This window comes from Hetaerina americana, unplaced genomic scaffold, assembly GCF_022747635.1.
Source record: "Hetaerina americana unplaced genomic scaffold, ioHetAmer1.1.p SCAF_1, whole genome shotgun sequence".
NCBI lineage: Eukaryota > Metazoa > Arthropoda > Insecta > Odonata > Calopterygidae > Hetaerina > Hetaerina americana.
The window spans coordinates 51,547,129-51,564,537 of NW_027286069.1; the positions used below are offsets into that span (position 1 = coordinate 51,547,129).

Genomic DNA, 17,409 nt, shown 5'->3' on the forward strand with positions numbered 1-17,409 from the left:
CACCATGCTCCTGCAATCGAAGAAAACTGAGCAAAACTTTCACATTTGACCGAACTTGGCGTGCTTTTGTCGGTCTTGGGTCGTGCTGCAGCTTCCTTTGGGATGATTGAGCTTTAGTTTCCATGTCATAACCATAAACCCCCCTCCTCGGACTACAACCTTGACGTGGTGGAAGGGCTTGTGCGTTCCGATGACCCCTAGAGCTGTGCTGGCGGGAGTAATAATTATTGCTCCTGGTAGGGTCACCCATGCCAGATAAGTCGAAGGTTAGGAGCCAGACGAAAGGTAGTCCATGCAGCGTCTGTTCCTCAGTGAGGCGGCTGCAATGGCGTCTGACCCCAGTGGGGCGGCCAATAAGTGATGGTGTCACGTTAAAAACACTATTGGGGAAGGCAACGGGAAACCACCTCAATTATCATTCCCAAGATTTAAATGATGGACAATACAGAGATTTCGAGTCCTGGCAACTACGGGGCTCGGCCCAATCGGCCGTGTGTCGTGCCCGGCAGCGGGGGAGGCAAGACTTTCGCGGTCGTCATCCCACGAAACCCTTGCAAGGGAAAACCAGCAGCAGCAGGACAGAAGACGCAGGAGAAGAAAACCAAATTAGTTAGAATAGGAACATGGAATGTTAGGACAATGATGAGGACAGGGAAATTGGAGAATGTTAAGCGAGAGATGGAAAGGGGAAATATAGCTATTTGAGGTCTATGCGAGGCGAGATGGAAAGATAGCAGGGATTACTGGAGTGATAAATATAGAATAATATACAGCGGCGGGGACGAGAGCCAACGAGGGGTTGCCATAGTATTAAATGAAGAGGTAGGAAGAAGCGTAGTCAACATAGAGCAGGTAACGGACAGAATACTACTAGTAGAGATAACAGCAGAACCGACGAACTTGGTTTTTATTCAGGTATACATGCCAACGAGCAACCATAATGAAGAAGAGGTCGATAGGATATACGATCAGTTAGTGGACATAATCGCGTGTGTTCCTGCAGGGAAACATTTGATAGTGATGGGGGATTGGAATGCGACGGTAGGCGAAGGAAGAGATGGTAATGAGGTAGGGGACTACGGTTTAGGCACGAGGAATGACCGCGGGGAGAAAGCAGTTGAGTTCTGCAGGAGACAGGGGTTAGTCATCACCAACACTTGGTTTAGACACCACAAAAGACCCAGGTATACATGGAAAATGCCAGGTGACTCAGAAAGGTATCAGCTAGATTATATCCTGGTTAGACACAACTTTAGGAACAGTGTGATAAATTCGCACAGCTTCCCGGGAGCGGATGCGGACTCTGACCACAATTTAGTTGTTATGAAATGTAGAGTCTGTTTCAGAAAGATAAGGCAGGGGCGGCGAGTTAGAAAATGGAATGTAGAAGCATTAAATGGTTTGAAAAGGAAGGAATACAAACAGGCGGTAGAGGAAATCATGGAGGATGGTAAAGAGCTAAGTACTATCGAAGAATAATGAGAAAGTATTAAGAAAGGGTTATCTAAAGCTGCAAAGGACACTATTGGAACCGTTAACGTGAAAAGGACTAGGAAGCCATAGATCACAAATGAGATGATTACAAAGATGGATTAGAGGAGAAAATGGAAGAATGTAAATACAGAATTAGGCAAAATGAAGTACAAAGAATTAAACAATAAATTGAGGCGGGCAACTAATAAAGCAAAAGAAGCATGGCGGAAGACGCAGTGCGAGGATATGGAAAGTCTGCAGAGGAAGGGTGAAATCGGTGCGCTGTACAGCAAATCTTTATCGGGAAGTAAGAAAGGGAGATCAACGCTAGCAGTTAGAGATAAGGCGGGTAAGGTAATAGTTGACGCAGGGAAGATACAAGAGAGATGGAAGGAATGTATAGAAGAACTGTATAGTAAAGAGCTTAGACCAACAAAGTTAGACATGGAAAAGGAACATGACGTAGACGATGATAGCTTAGGTCCAGGCATACTAGACAATGAGATAGAAAGGGCATTAAGGGAGATGAAACTAAATAAGGCCGTGGGGGTGGATAACATTCCCGTGGAACTTTTAAAAGGCTTAGGAAAATGTGGGAAGAAGAGGCTATATGGGCTGATCCGTAGTATTTATGAGGAAGGAATCTGGCCGGAAGACTTTGTGAGATCAGTTTTAGTTCCTATTCCGAAAAAGGTAAAGGCTACATCATGTGAGGACTACAGGACGATAAGTTTGATATCCCACGCAGCGAAAGTTGTTCTCAGGATCATAAACAAAAGGATAGAGAGTAGGGCAAATGATTACTTAGGGGATGATCAGTTTGGGTTTGGAAAGGGGAGAGGTACGCGTGATGCCATTGCAGTAATGAGATTATTAATCGAGAGGAATATAGAACACAACCAGGAGGTATTTGCCTGTTTCGTAGATTTTGAAAAGGCGTTTGACAGAGTGAATTGGGAAAAACTAATGAGTATTCTGCAGAAAATAGGAATAGATTGGAGGGAAAGGAGGCTAATCCGCAACCTGTACATGTCTCAGACTGCTCAGGTACGAGTGGGGAACGGGGAGTCCGGTTGGGCAGTGTTAGGAAGAGGTGTAAGGCAGGGTTGCCCATTATCACCGTTGCTGTTCAACCTGTATGCAGAGGAAATGATTAAAGAGGCATGGGAAGAACTGGAGGTAGGAATGAAGGTGGGCGGGGAATTCGTGAAATCAGTTAGGTTTGCTGATGACCAAGCTTTAGTTTGTCAGTCAGCCAAGGTGCTGCAAGCATTGCTTAGTGAATTGGAAATTCAGTGCGACAGGTATGGGATGAGAATCAATATTAATAAAACAAAGGTTATGCGATTTTCTAGAAAGAAAAAGGCTAAGCTAAACATTAAAATAGGAGGGCAAAAACTAGAGCAGGTAAAACAGTTTACGTATCTCGGTAGTGTTTTGGACCAACACCATCAAAGTAGTAAGGACGTAAGGAGAAGAATTGCGCTAGGCAAAGAGGCTTTCACAAGGAGGAGGGAGTTGATGACGGGGACGTTGAGTAAGGATTTTAAGAAAAGACTCGTAAAAACTTTAATTTGGAGCGTAGCTATGTATGGCGCGGAAACGTGGTCATTGAAATAGACGTAGACTGGAGGCTTTTGAAATGTGGGTGTGGAGAAGAATGGAGAAGGTGAAATGGACAGAGAAGAAAACAAACGAGGAAGTACTTGGTATGGTGGGCGAAGACAGGGGTTTGTTGGGAGCAATCCTATGGAGGCAGGTAAAGTGGCTGAAGGGGGTATTGACCGGCAGCGGAATGCTGAAGACTGTAATTGAGGGGAGAATGTTAGGCAAACGAGGAAAGGGCAGGAACAGGATAGGGATGTTGGACGGGATGAAGGGAGGGAGAAAGTACTCAGAGCTGAAGAGGGGCCTGATGTAGAGTAGGAGGTTGTGTTTTGCTAGGGGCCACAAATTATTTAATTAGTAATTACGTCCATCCAAAAACCTACCTTAACCGCTAGATTACCTAATAATAATAATAACCATAAACCCATGATTCGTCACCAGTAGTGACCCTCTGGAGCAAATTTGGGTCGTCGTGGACAGAGTCCCACACCTCATTAGCAATGTTAATGCGTTGCTGTTTTTGGTTGAAATTGAGCAATTTTGGTACGAATTTTGCAGCGACCTGTGTCATGCCCAAATCATTGGTAAAAGTCGAATGGCATGAGCCAATCAATATGTTTAGGTCCTCAGCAACTTCTCTAACAGTGATTTGACGGTTGGCCAATACTATTTTCTTCACTTCATCAATGTTTCCATCTGTTGTTGACATTCTCGGGCGTCTGGCACGCTCTTCGTTGTTCACATCTTATCGGCCCTCTGAGAACATTTTGTACCACAGATAAACGTTGCTTCGGTTCAAGGTAGCTTCTCCATATGCCACACTCAACATTCAGAATGCATCTGCGCACTTAATTTCGTTTTTCACACAAAATTTGATACAGATTCTTTGATCCATTTTTTGGAACAGGCAAAAATCGAAGACAAGCCAAAACACGTCCAAGCAAAACTGCTGTCAATGATTAACTGAAAATTCAAAATGGCCAAACTTTTCGGCATAAGTGAGAGACATAAGTACCATAAACAACGCCACAAAAAAATCGAAAATTAAATTGTGGTAACCTGCGAAAATTAAAAATTTGGGATACTTTTGGAACAGACCTTGTAGTATGAAACTGATTTAGATTTCATGTTATAGGGAAAATCAATAATGATGATGATGATGATGAACAGTTTTGGAACAAGCACATAGTCCTGTAGGAAATTACATTATACTTTTAGAACTGCAGATTTACAGCCATCAAGTTCAAACAATTGGTGGTGATCTGCCAGATATGACTTCATAAGTTTCAGTTCAACTCCCTTGACATAATCACCCATCTACCTTCGAAAGTAATATTGAATGATTAACACAGTCATAAACCTTACTAAGATCACATGCTGTCGGAGAGACTAATTCCCTCTCCTCAGATGCATTGATGACAATATTAAATATGGACTCTGCAGCCATAATTGTATACTTTCCTGATCAAAGTCATTCTGTGATTCGGAAAACTGTTTATTTGAATTTAAAAAATCATACATATTTGATGATTCATTATACGAGGGTCATCCGGAAAGTAGTACCCGTTCGTGAAATAAAGACACAAAAGTAAATATTAACAAACATAAAAAATTTTATTTGAAAGAGGATACTTTAAACTACTTCTCAACATAATCTCCAAGCAAATTAAGGCATTTGTCATAACGTGTGACAAGTTTCTGTATTCCTGCTGCATAGTCCTTCGCCGCCAGCTCATTGAGATACGCGAGGGACCCATCTTGCACAAATTTTTGCATAATGCAGATGGTGTTTAACAATTTCATGAACAATTGTTCGAGAAACATTGGGAAAATGCTCACAGATGTCATCAATTGTGACGCGCCGATCGTTCCTCACGAATTCGTCAACTGAGCTCACCAGTTGGTCTGTAATGACAGACGGTCTCCCCGAACGCTCATCGTCGTGTGTGTTCCCCCTCCCCATGTTGAAGTTGCGACACCACCGCCAAACAGACGACTCGTCCATTACATTGTCTCCATACACCTCCTTTAATTGGCGATGAATATCACATGGGCGAACGTTTCTTGCATTGAGGAATTTAATCACTGCCCTCACTTCACAACTGGCGGCGTTCTCAATTTTTTTAAACATTGTAAACAATCACAGAAACAACACAGGCAATGCTAGCGTCACGCAACTTGGCTCAGAGAAGGCAGACAAGCCACTGAAGCTATCTGACCTCGTCCAGCGGCTACTCGCGTCGTCAGCACTTCATGCGGCACGAACGGGTACTACTTTCCGGATGACCCTCGTAGCTTCAAAATTTTTACCAAAAATGGGTACTATAGAAATAGGGCAGTAGTTAGTTAAATAATGTATATTGCCTTTCCTGTAGAAAGATAATGTTTTGGATATTTGATAACTGTTGAGAAATAGCCTGTCTCAAAACATTGGTAACTAAGTTGAGGGTTCCGAAGCAAACAAAAGGATGTCCTTGATTAAAGAATTAGACAGACCATAGATATCCTTACTCTTTGATTAAAACATTTCTACAGTTGATAGAATATCAAGTGGGGTAACAAAATTCTGTTTAAAATTTAAATTATTTGTAGGCGAAGATTTTGCAGCATATTGCCAATATTGGGAGCATGAGGTTTTTCAGAGAAAATATTGTCTTCAACAGCTTTTTAAAGAAAATTGTTAACAGTATGTGGAGTAAAAGAAAGACTTTCTTTTTCATTACCTGGACCAACTTCTTCATTTATTACTATGCTGCCTTTTGTTTATTTTCTGCATTGCCAATAAAGTCCTTAAATGCTTTATTTTTTGCACACCTAATTGAATTACAATAATCTCTTTAGCATTTCATGTAAGCCTCTTTGTCATGCAGGCTCCCATTGGTTTTTGTTAGAGGTGGTAACTAAGTAAATAATTTCCAAGAGCAAATAACTCCTCAGTATACCAAAAATTATTTGTCCTGTTAATGAGGTTACAGTTCAGTAGTTTTTAGGAAAGCAGTGTTCAGAAATGTCTGGGAAATCACCTAAAAGCTTGGAACACTTAGTTGCTCAACTGAGCCTGTAGAAATGCCTTTCCAAGTGATACTAGATAGAAGCAATTTGAATCTCTCTGAACCTTCTACTGTTATGGGTATAAGAGTTATGGTTTTACTTCTATCTAAAATTTTCTTTGAAGTTATTTGATTCTTAAAAGTGAAACTTATTCCTTGATGGTCAGACAGGAGTTTGTAAATAATACTTATATGATACATTTCAGGACTGCAATTGGTAATTACATTATCTAGGCAGGCAGGAAGTTGAGTTGGCTGTTTGTTTGAACATGGTAAATTTTAAGAAAGCAGAAGATTTTCAAGAACACTGCAATCAATAGTTTTCAGTGTTATATTAATGTTGAAATCCCCTCAAGTTATATCGGCCTTCAAAGTCAAAAATATGGGTAGTACTAGTTCCTCTTGGTTACAGAAACGTTCAAATGCATCATTTGGGGAGTGATACACAGAAGTTATAATCAGATTCAGGTCCTTAAACATGATTGTAGATATTTCAAAGATTATGCACAGGATTTTCAATTTCAGTATAATAATGTTCATTGAGACATGGTGGCTCGTAGCTGCCATGTTTAACAACTGCTTCTATCTCAGATATCTTATTTTGCAATGTTTTTGCATTTTGGAATTTTATATTGAAGTCAATATCTAGTCAGAAGGACCTATATTTTGAAATTTCTGTTTGGAGGTGGCAACCATAGAACACATTTCCTGATAAAATAAGTACATATTTTAGTTCTATCCGAAATTTTATTGTATGTTGGTATTTACTCCAGTATATTCTTTTAACGCCTAAAAATGATATCAACATTTCATTAATTATCAGCATTTATGAAATGCTACTGGCGGCTATGACCAAATAGTGTAAACTTCTCTTTTGATGACAATAAATTTGATTTTCCATCGATACAAGATGTTGTCTCACACTGAGTTGAGGTTATATTTTTTTTTAAGATTTGAAACCAGTCAGGGAATTCATGAAAAAATGTGGAAATATAATTTCAAGTGATTGGGACCCCTGTACTCTATTATTATTTTCTACCCTCCTAGTAAGCCTACCAACATACAATAATATTTACATTCAAGCATGCTTAAAACTCCTTCCTCTACTCCCTTTCCATTCAAGGTCACCAAATTTGTGGGAACACTGATTCTCTCAGCACTTTTCTTTCTCGTCTCTATGCCTATCTCCTCTACCATGATTACCCAGAATCCCTTCTCAATGGAAAATGAGTGAGCACTCCTACATCACCAATTCATCCCCTTAAAGCTACCAATGTAAAATTTTAACTTCACCACTTGTTTCCATGGCTGTTCAATCTTTGCAAATCATTCTCTGAGATCTTTTCCCTATCTTAGCGAGTAATAAATCCTCTACTAAATTACTTCCCAAATTTTCTTCACTTACCTTCTGACATCTCACAAACCTCAGTAGCATCCCTAAAACCGCCAGACCCCTCAATAAAACCCGCCCTCCATATTCACATGCAATTTTCTTCTTATGAGAATCATTGTACAAGATTGCTGGAACCAGAAAAGACTTAAATATTAGGGTAATAGCTCATTAGTTGACAAACACATTAGTGGTAGTGGTAATTTAATTTTTAGGTGCCTCGAAGACTGAAGTCATTTGTACCTTCCTGGATCATATTATGAAAAAGAAAGGAAAATTAATAATTGTAGAAGGCTAATTCCTTTTGTGATTTATCATATATTTTTCTTTTCCTGAAATGCTTTCTTATTTACACCTACAAAAAGGTATTGCACAAGCCAAAATAGGTCTTTTTTCATGAAAAACAAAATCACCCTGGATATCGCTCTTGGGTTTTTCACCAAGGATATTGTTAAGGTCTTCCTTAATATATAGGTTCGTGTACTGCCTCATATTTTTTACATAATTGCCAGAAGGTGGCACACAGAAGGGAATCGCAGACTTCACACCATGGTTCAACTTTCTCTTCTGTGAAGAGATACGCATGAGTTAGGGCCCAGTGCCCTATCCTCAGGCACATGCTAATGACCGCCTCTCACCAGCATCTCCTGATGGAAGATGTCTAAGGTGAGACTTGGGGTTTACGGCCCGAAGCCTGTTGTTAGTGCATGTTTTGTTCCATTTTGAGCACGTTGATGTGCTCTTTAGCTTGATTGTTAGATCTTGTGTTTGTATGGTTGACACACATTTACTGTTGCTTACTGATTGGGTTGGTGTGGTGGCTAATGCACTGGCTTTCCACCCAGAGGGCCTGGGTTCGAATCCGGGAGACGGCAGATCTTTTCAGTGGTTCCCCGATCCCTACTAGAGATGTTTTGTGGAGAGCACCATAAGTGATTACGCCATCCATTGGAAGGGATATTAAAATATGGACCCCTTGATACCTTTTGTTAAGAGTAGGCTAATACCAATGCCGGGTTTCTCTCCACGCTTCCTCCTTTCCCATTCATCCTTAATGGCACAAATGACCTCAGCAGTCCGTCGTCTCCCCTAAAACTACTACTACTATAATGAATTCAAGCAATGTTTATGGTATTTAATCACAGTATCAGCTGCACTATAAAAATTTTGTTCTCAATCCCAACTTCTAATTTTTTCTTCCAATTCATTTTTACATGTACCTCTTTAACATGATGGCATTGAGAGAATGCAAAACATGTTTATTTGGTATAAATGTATGTTTTTTGGATGACCACCACTAAAGAATATTCTGATTCATTGGTGCTGGATATATTATTGTACTCATTGGGATTGGAGGGAGGAAAAGTAATAAGGAAATTGTAGTTTTGGCTGTGCACTTAGTTCAACAGGGCATACATACTATTATCTTATCAATCAGAACGGGTAGACATTACAAAATTAGTCTGCCTCTGGGAATCAGGAGTCTTCAATAATTCACTGACTGAAGTGAAGAATGGTAAGAACTGGCATAAAGTGCAGTGTGGAATACAGCGTACTGGTGTATGAGAGTGATGTATCTGTAATCTTGATGCAGAAGGCACAGCAGTTCTGAATATTATTTCTTTTCCTTGTATACAGGAGTTGCTCGTACAAAAAAGCAAGCCAAACAGATTTCTGCAAAACTGATGATCGATAGTATAAATGAGCACCTTGCCATGGCTTCCCCAAATCTTATTTCATCCAAGGCTCAGACGCAATTTGAAAAGGTTGGTTCTTCCATATTTATTTTATCCATACTTTTTTATAAAATGACGTTTTTTTTTTCTGGAGGTGAATTTTCAAATCATTATTTGGTTATTCATTCAGTGTTCCTTTTCTGTCTCCGAATTTGAAGTAATAATTTCAACCATCATAGATATTTTGCCGCTTGGCTTTTTGATTTCTGGAAGAAAACCCTAATTATAAATGTTGCTCTTGGGTAGGTGGGGGTGAAACAACATACGAGGGGGACCCAAAAATAACAGGAATGTTGTTATAGATTCTTTAGTTCTCAATATATTTCCATTAAATTTTGTTCACCTTCAAAGTATTCCCCATTGACCACAATGCACTTCTCCAAACGATGCTTCCATTGTTCGAAACATTTATGAAATTCATTTATTGGGATGTCCTTCAGGCCTTCTAGCGATATTTGTTTTACCTCCTCCACAGTGTCAAAACTCTTTCCTTTCATGTCCCTTTTGAGTCTGGGGAACAAAAAGAAGTCACAGGGAGCTAAATCCGGCAAGGTGGACTGCTCTGTGAAGCAGTTTTTTGTCAAAAACTGCATCACAGAGAGGGCAGTATGAGCCGGTGCATTGTCATAATGGAAGAATCAGTGCCTGTGTGCCAAAGACCTGCTCTGGAATCCTCTGAATTGAACTCCATGACACTCCAGACATCTCACAGAGTTGATCAATGGTTTTGCGATGGTTTCACTGCAGCGCGTTGCTGTTAATAATCCACCATCACATTTTTTGCCAAAATTAAAAAAGTTGTTTCACTGAAACAGCTCTCACAGACGTACCGATCCAGTCATGGCGATGGCGCTGTGCATACTGATGCAGGTGGCGTGATCCTGATGTATGACGGGCCGAACAAAGGCCCCTCTCTCGCTCCCCACCACAGCCCAATTTCCGTTACTTTGGGTCGCCCCTTGTAGGATATCTAAAGAAGCTGCTGTGTGTGGTATGATCACCGGGGCTTATTTTTGCTTTGTTTCATTCAATTTCATGAACGATCCAGTTGTCCGTGTAAATTGTAAAAAGAAAACAAATAAGTGCTGTATATGTCTAAGTACCTCAATTATGTGCTTCATTTTTAGACAACAACTGATGCTAAACAGTACAGAGCTGCAATTGATGGATATTGTGCCATCAAGGATAAAGATCGTGGAAACACAGCAGGGAAAAATGTGAGTCAGACTCTTAGTACTTCTCACATGATGTTGTCGCAGCTATATGGACACCAGCTATCAACCATAAGAGCGGTAAGTCATGATTTTGAATTTGATATTTTTTCTCATAAATTCAAATCTAACATATTCAGTCTGTTTGATGTGAAGGTTTACATGAATGGGTGGTTACCGATCTTTTTTAAAGATTTAATTGTCAACTTTAGCTAGGGTCTTAAGCCACTGCTATTTAAAATGTTGAATCCTAAAGTATTCCAAAAAGTATGTACAGGAAGTGATTTGAAAATGATTTCTCGATGTTTTTGGTCTTTGACTGGAGAAATTACAATGCTCTTTAACATGACCAGACATTAAGACCAGTAATGTTAGAAAATTCTTACAAAGTTCAAAATTAAATGGTTTAAGTATTCCTGAAATATAGCACAATTATAAATTATTATCAAACAGTAATGCCATTTTTCAAAAAGAGAAAGGCTAAGTTAAAAAAAAAAGTAAATAGGAGGGCAAAAACTAGAGCTGGTGGATCAGTTTAGGTATCATGGAAGTGGACCAAAATTGTCAAAGTAGTGAGGACATAAAGAGAAGAATCACGTTAGGCGAAGAAGCTTTCACTGGGAGGAGAGAATTGATGATAGGGATGTTGATTAAGGATGTTAAGAAAAAGCTTGTAAAAACTTTGATATGGAGCGTGGTTTTGTAGGCGGTGGAAACATGGTAATTGAAGATGGATGATAAGTGTAGATTAGAGTCATTCAAAATGTGGGTGTGGAGAAGGATGGAGAAGGTGAAGAGGATGGAAAGGGAAACAAATGTTAGGGGAGAAGAGGGGATTTTATAAATCATGAAGAGGCAGGAAAAATGGATGCAAAGATTATTGTTTGGCAGTGGGATGTTGAAGACTGATAAGAGGGGAGAATGTTAGGCAGCCAAGGAAAAAATAGGATAAGGATGCTGGAGGGAATGAAGGGAGGAAGGAAGTATAATGAAGAGGGGCTTACTGTAGAGTAGGATGTTGGATTGTGTTTTGTTAGGCAAGAGAAATATTTGGTTGTTGTGTCCATCCAAATCCTGCCTTAACCAGTAGATTGCATAGCATAAAAATTATAATTCCTGTATTATTTGTTACAACATGGGTATTGATAATTAGATTTTACATTTTATTTCGATTCTTACATCTTACTTAAAGTTTACTCTTCAAGTTCCACAGTGATCACTTTTGCCAACAGAGCTGCCCTTGTATTTTCTAAACATAATATGCAAAGTTGTTTCATGTATCTATAATTATTTCTTGGAACAACATGTGCATTCACTAAAGTGATGTCGTAAGGAAAAAAACGCATGAAGGTCAATGTCAACTTTTTTTGCACCATGGCTATGCCATACTATATCTGATGTAGCACGCTAACAGCTCTTGTGGTTGTGTTGCGTTTCTGTAATACCATTTCAGATCTTGTCATTTATGAGATGCTCATTTCATTCCAGTTCATAAGCTATGGATAGTAACGGTTACCTTAGTATCAGCTTTACTTTTGTATGAGGCAAAAGTTATGTCACTATCATAGCAATACTAAATATTTCCACTGATTGAGAGTTAGTGTAAAGTGGCTAGCCATCCTTGAAAATCAAGGAATGGGAAAAATAGGGGGGAAAAAATGGAATTGAGTAATAAAACCTGAAATTTTGAAGAATTTATGTTATTTTACTGGAAAATAGAGATAGGACAGTAGAGACAGAATGAGTCACTTGGCTTCAATATGAATGACTAATCTAACATTTCATTTAAACCAGCAGTTTTCAATGTGTTATGTCTTCTGCAAAAAGATAATGAATTGTGTCACATCTGTATAGGTACATTGAAGAAGCTTTCATGAGTTGATCAGCCTAACCGAGTGTCACACTACAAAGCAACTGCTTACCTTCCACTTGACTTCAAATGAGTAATAATTGTTAGGTACTTACATTTTTGGTTGAGAATACCACAGTACATACATATTTCTTGAGTATGAACCAGACTAATCTTCTGGATCTGCCCTTTCGGTGCCATATGGTTAAATGGCTGCCTTTCAGCATTTGATATTGAGCCACTTTTCTTGTCAGATTGTTGGTAAATCAGGAAAACAAATTCTTCAAAAGCTTTTTATTTGATTACTCTGAGAATAGAACTGGAGATTATGTTTTACTGTGTGTTCACTTATTTATGAATTTGTATTTCAAACTACATAACAATGTTAATATTAGTGTGAAATGTTCATTTATAAATAAAGAAAATCAGGATAGAACATTCGAATATCATAATTCAGTGTAGTAATATTTTAGGGTAAGCTCATCTTCGTTTTGTATAGGTATTTATTAGTGTTGAAATGAGTGTCAGCTTGTTAGTTATGAGTTGATTTAGGTAAGTGCCAAAAAAAGACTGATACAGGAGCTCATTGCATTTTCAGGTGAAAGGGTCAAAGATAGTGGAACCCACAATAATTTAAGTATCATATATTTCAACAAGATCCAAAATGCATAAGTTCCTGAATATTATATGAAATTTGATATATTCTGGCTACATGAATGCAAAAACAATAATAATAAATTATCCGTTTATTGCAATGATAAACTTCAGTTTAAAACAAGTCTTTTAAATAAATCATAACACTATCCAACTGAGTAAAAAATTTAGCTAATTTTATAATGTACTTGTTCAGAAAGGTCTTCTATACTTTTAAAATGGACTTAACTGCTAAAACATCCTAAGCAAAAACAAACTACTCAGTTCACAGCCAATAGACCAACCAAGTATTGAAAATAACATTTCAACTGTCAACACATCTCATTACCCTCTTTTGTAGGCTTGGTACATCCATGAACATGCAAACATGCCCTCTTGTTCTAGTTGCCATAAATCATCTCAAATAAAGGTGAAGTGACCTTTGATATGTGATGCTTGGCTTTGGCCTTAGGCTAGTTTTTTTTAGCATAGGCAGTGATCTGGTACAATAGACTTCAAATACTAATTCCCTCTGCAGGATATAAAAATAATTAAATGGCGCAAGTAGTAACCCATTGTTGTTGAAACATTTCAGTGTCAGAGAAAGGTAAACAATTACTATTTTTGTTACAGCAGTATCTTAGAGAGCTAGATGACCAATCTGTGGGTATTATGTTTGAGCTGTATAAACATATTAGTAATAATTAACAGTGTCTTAGCAGTAGTCTTCTAAATTAACTGGGGTAATGAGCCTGAAAGTGTGCACTTAATTTTCTAATCGCCGACCCCGGTGGCGGCGGGGTAACGTCCTCGTCTGCCATTCCAAGGGCCGCGGGTTCGATTCCCGCCTGGGTGAGTTTCCCTCCACCTAGGGCTTGGGTGTTTGTAAATGTGATCATTGTTATCGTTGTTAATAGTTCGATGTAAAGGCCAGAATGTGCTGTTTTCGGACTTATACTGAATAAATAAATAAATTGTAGTAATATAAATGGTAAACATTCATCTCACAGTCAAATGCGTAGCCATAGTTTGGCCCCTATGAACATAGCCGATAGGTAACACTATTGAAACATATGCTTTGCACCAGAAGGTAACTAAGAGGGTATTACCTTGAAGGCTATCAATTTATAAAACAAAACTGAGTTTAATGGTTGGCCTGAAAGTTTGATTTTTGCCACTTTAATCATCTTTACTGAATGCTGTTTTTTTCCCTAGCTCTACAGCATTGTCGAATCACAATGCACTTAAGTAAAAGTTTGGTTATAGGAGTGTAATGGTATAGTTCACCCTTAGTAAATTGTGAATATCATTTTCTACCATATGTTAGTTTTAACACATCCAGGTGAAGGAATTCAATCAGAATAAACTACATTGACATTTATTATCGTGTATAATTGTTATTTTAATGTTATTATTTTTTCCAGTATGCATTAAACCACACACCCAAGGAGACTCTGACCATGTTTGCCGATGGTCATGACATATCATTGTCCTTTACCTTGATTAAGTCAAACCAAGGTAAGTGACTATTTATTAGCAGTTTTGTTATTTTTAAAAGTAGCCGTATGTAAAATTAAAAATAATTCATAGTGTTACAAAAAACAATCAAGGTAAATAGGAGAACAATAATGGATTGGTGTTTGGTATGGTAATAGGAAACAGGAGCAACATCATAGAGAAGGGTGGAAGAGTTTGTGTTAAGGAAATCTGGCCTTGGAAATGGTTTAGTTGGGAGAATTAAAACTGAAGGCTATAAAACGTAGATGAACAGGTTGAGAGAGCCTAGTAAGGAGGAATCGCAGAAAATCATTGTAAATATTTGATGGAGAAGTTGAATGGAAAGAAATTAACATTGATAAATCAAAAATGATAAAGATTTCAAAGAATCTTTGGAAGAAAAATGAGCATCTGCATTCTAAACAACACTACAGCAGTTCAATGCAACAAAATTTCTGAGGCATCGCACTGTGTTAACCTACTCAGTAGATTAAAATTTACTCTTTCATGAAGAAGTATAGCTCCGCATGTTCATTTTAAAGATATTTATATGACTCATCCTAAACTTAATTTTAAATCTGTAATATGGATAATTTTACTTTCATAATGTTCAATATCATATTCTGGAGCACGTTTTTGCCTTTCAAAAAATATTTACATATCAAAAATGAAAACCTAGGGAGACTTAATAGTTAGCAATGTTAAAAATGTTTGTCCTTATTTAAAAACATGCAATATCTTATGTTTAAATTATAAAACAAAAAATATGTTGTTGAGGAAATATTGCAAAATAAATATACATTTTCATTGAATAATTGGAAAGATCCAAAATAATTGTTGTTAACTTTTTGAAGTGAAAAAAGTATTGCATTGTTTTCTCACATTTTTGCAATGTAGTTCCTACTCATAATAATAACTATGCATGATTATAGTTTTCTCCCAATGTGATACACCTGAAAACAATTCTGAGTTCTACATCACATTTGCCATTCTTTAATGTTGTTTGAAAATTCTTCTTCTTTCATGAACACACATGAAACCGCAAGCATTTTCATCCCAATCACCTGTGCTAAATGATACAGATATGTTACATTACTTTTGGGGCTTGTCAGAATTGGCATTGTTGAAAATTTTTATTACAAGACAATAGAACATATAGAAAAATAAAAATTCTAGAGTCACACATGTGAACTCCACTGATGGATCTGGCTGAAGTTCTGCGTCAAAGTTTAAATATGCCTATTCAAAATTCAGAAGCCCTTTTTTTTGTATTGCCTTTCCAGAAATATCTATGCAATGGTCCAAATAACTGGAATCCACTGTACATGTGGACATTCATTGTAGGATATGCTTAAATGGGATGCACAAATGTCATCACATTTATGAAACTATATTGACCAATGTTAACGTCTCGTGGAGAAAGTACTTATATACCACAGCACTCGTAAAATATGTAGCTTAATTAGTAATGTGCTTTCTTTTGGTCACTAGTAATCATTAATCCTGCTACTCATTATTATCTAGAACTTGATTTATAAAATTACATATTGTTATCATTTGCATTGTTTAGTATAAATTTAGATTCTGTCATAAACCAGGCTTGCCCAAGAGCTTGGTTTATGACATCTTTGAATGTGCTTCCAGCTGAAACGTTTTTTAACTCTAGCATGGTTCCTGCGAAGTTTATCATAGGATGGATTAGTAGGAGTACAATTACAGATGACAATTTTGACTATTACGTCATGACTAATTTTTGCAAAGGTGAAATAAGGAAAAAGTTAAATTTTTTTCATGAAAAATTTGGCAATTAGAAAAAAAAATAAGTTGCTCTCCTGTATGGTGGCAGAGAGAAAGAGAGAGCTTAGTAGTGGAGAGAGCATAAACGTTTTTTTTAAGCAAATATCCTAAAAAGTCAGTGCACATCCTAGGTAAACCTTAAATATTTTTGATAATGTTGGAACTTTTGTTGTTAATTTATGAAACATTTATGGACAAGTAACAGCAGTTATTATGGTAATGCTCAGAAAGTATTGAGAAATGGAATTGAAGACAAGTGCCTCTTGCATCCTGGTTCAACTAATTGATTCAAAGGATATTGAGAATGGTTGTCCTTAGTGTTCCCTTTGCAATCATGCTAGCAAAAAGGTCTTGAGGTTTGAGAAAATGTTGGAAAATTGAAGTTAAGATATAAATACTTCTTTAGTATGGATTCCTATTTTTATTCTTATTGATATTTGAAGTAGTGAAGGGAAAAAATTGGCCAAAAATCATGTTACTCTATTCATTCACATATTTGTGAGTATTGAAATAAAGGTAATGATCCTTACATAATTTTTTTTGACAAATCATTTTTACAGTCGGCAATGTAATGTGTGCAGCTAGTTTATCGACTGCACCTGAACTTGTAGAACTTGGAGAAGGCCCAGATGCAGGGATTGCTGAAGAAATGGCATCCATAAACATTCTGCGAGCACTAATGATCATGATAGCACATTCCAAGGAGGAAGGGTAAGAAGATGAAAAAGATTTAAGTTATAATAAAGATTTACGCAGAGAAGCATTTTGTACTATATTTTCTTCCCAGAAAAGTTAAAAAAATATATCTAAGAATTTATTGTTTGTATAGATAATTCAAGGTTGTACAATAAACTTGAAACATCTTACAGCTTGGTTTTATTAAAATAATAGAAATTAAGACTGCTGAACAAATTCAGCTCTCCACGCAATTTTGTATATGGTATGGTCACCAGTTCAATTTCAAGTAATGTAGGGCAAACAGAAAATTATATCTATAAAGATGCTTTGTGTTTGTGGATAGATAATTCACCCACATTTTTATTTCATCTTGAAAATTCTGGATGATAATCAAAATCCTTCCTGAATGGTAAAAAAAGAATATTTTAGAAAAAAAATCGGACATCTAGTTACCCTATTACGAGCCATAGGAAGCTGTAGATCATTA

The 17,409-nt window shown here is 37.4% G+C and overlaps 1 protein-coding gene across 3 annotated transcripts in view; it reads left to right on the forward strand.

The window, feature by feature from the left end:
* Positions 1-17,110, forward strand: part of LOC139685728 (protein Loquacious-like) — a 28,631-nt gene extending 11,521 nt beyond the window's left edge. For all 3 annotated transcript variants that reach the window (XM_071582794.1, XM_071582776.1, XM_071582785.1), the window contains 4 exons: positions 9,160-9,287; positions 10,385-10,549; positions 14,375-14,468; positions 16,805-17,110. In XM_071582794.1, coding sequence (XP_071438895.1) covers positions 9,160-9,287; positions 10,385-10,549; positions 14,375-14,468; positions 16,805-16,959 — 542 coding nt within the window. In that variant the 3' untranslated portion in view covers positions 16,960-17,110. The remainder of the gene's footprint in view (positions 1-9,159; positions 9,288-10,384; positions 10,550-14,374; positions 14,469-16,804) is intronic.
* Positions 17,111-17,409: the final 299 nt, after the last annotated feature.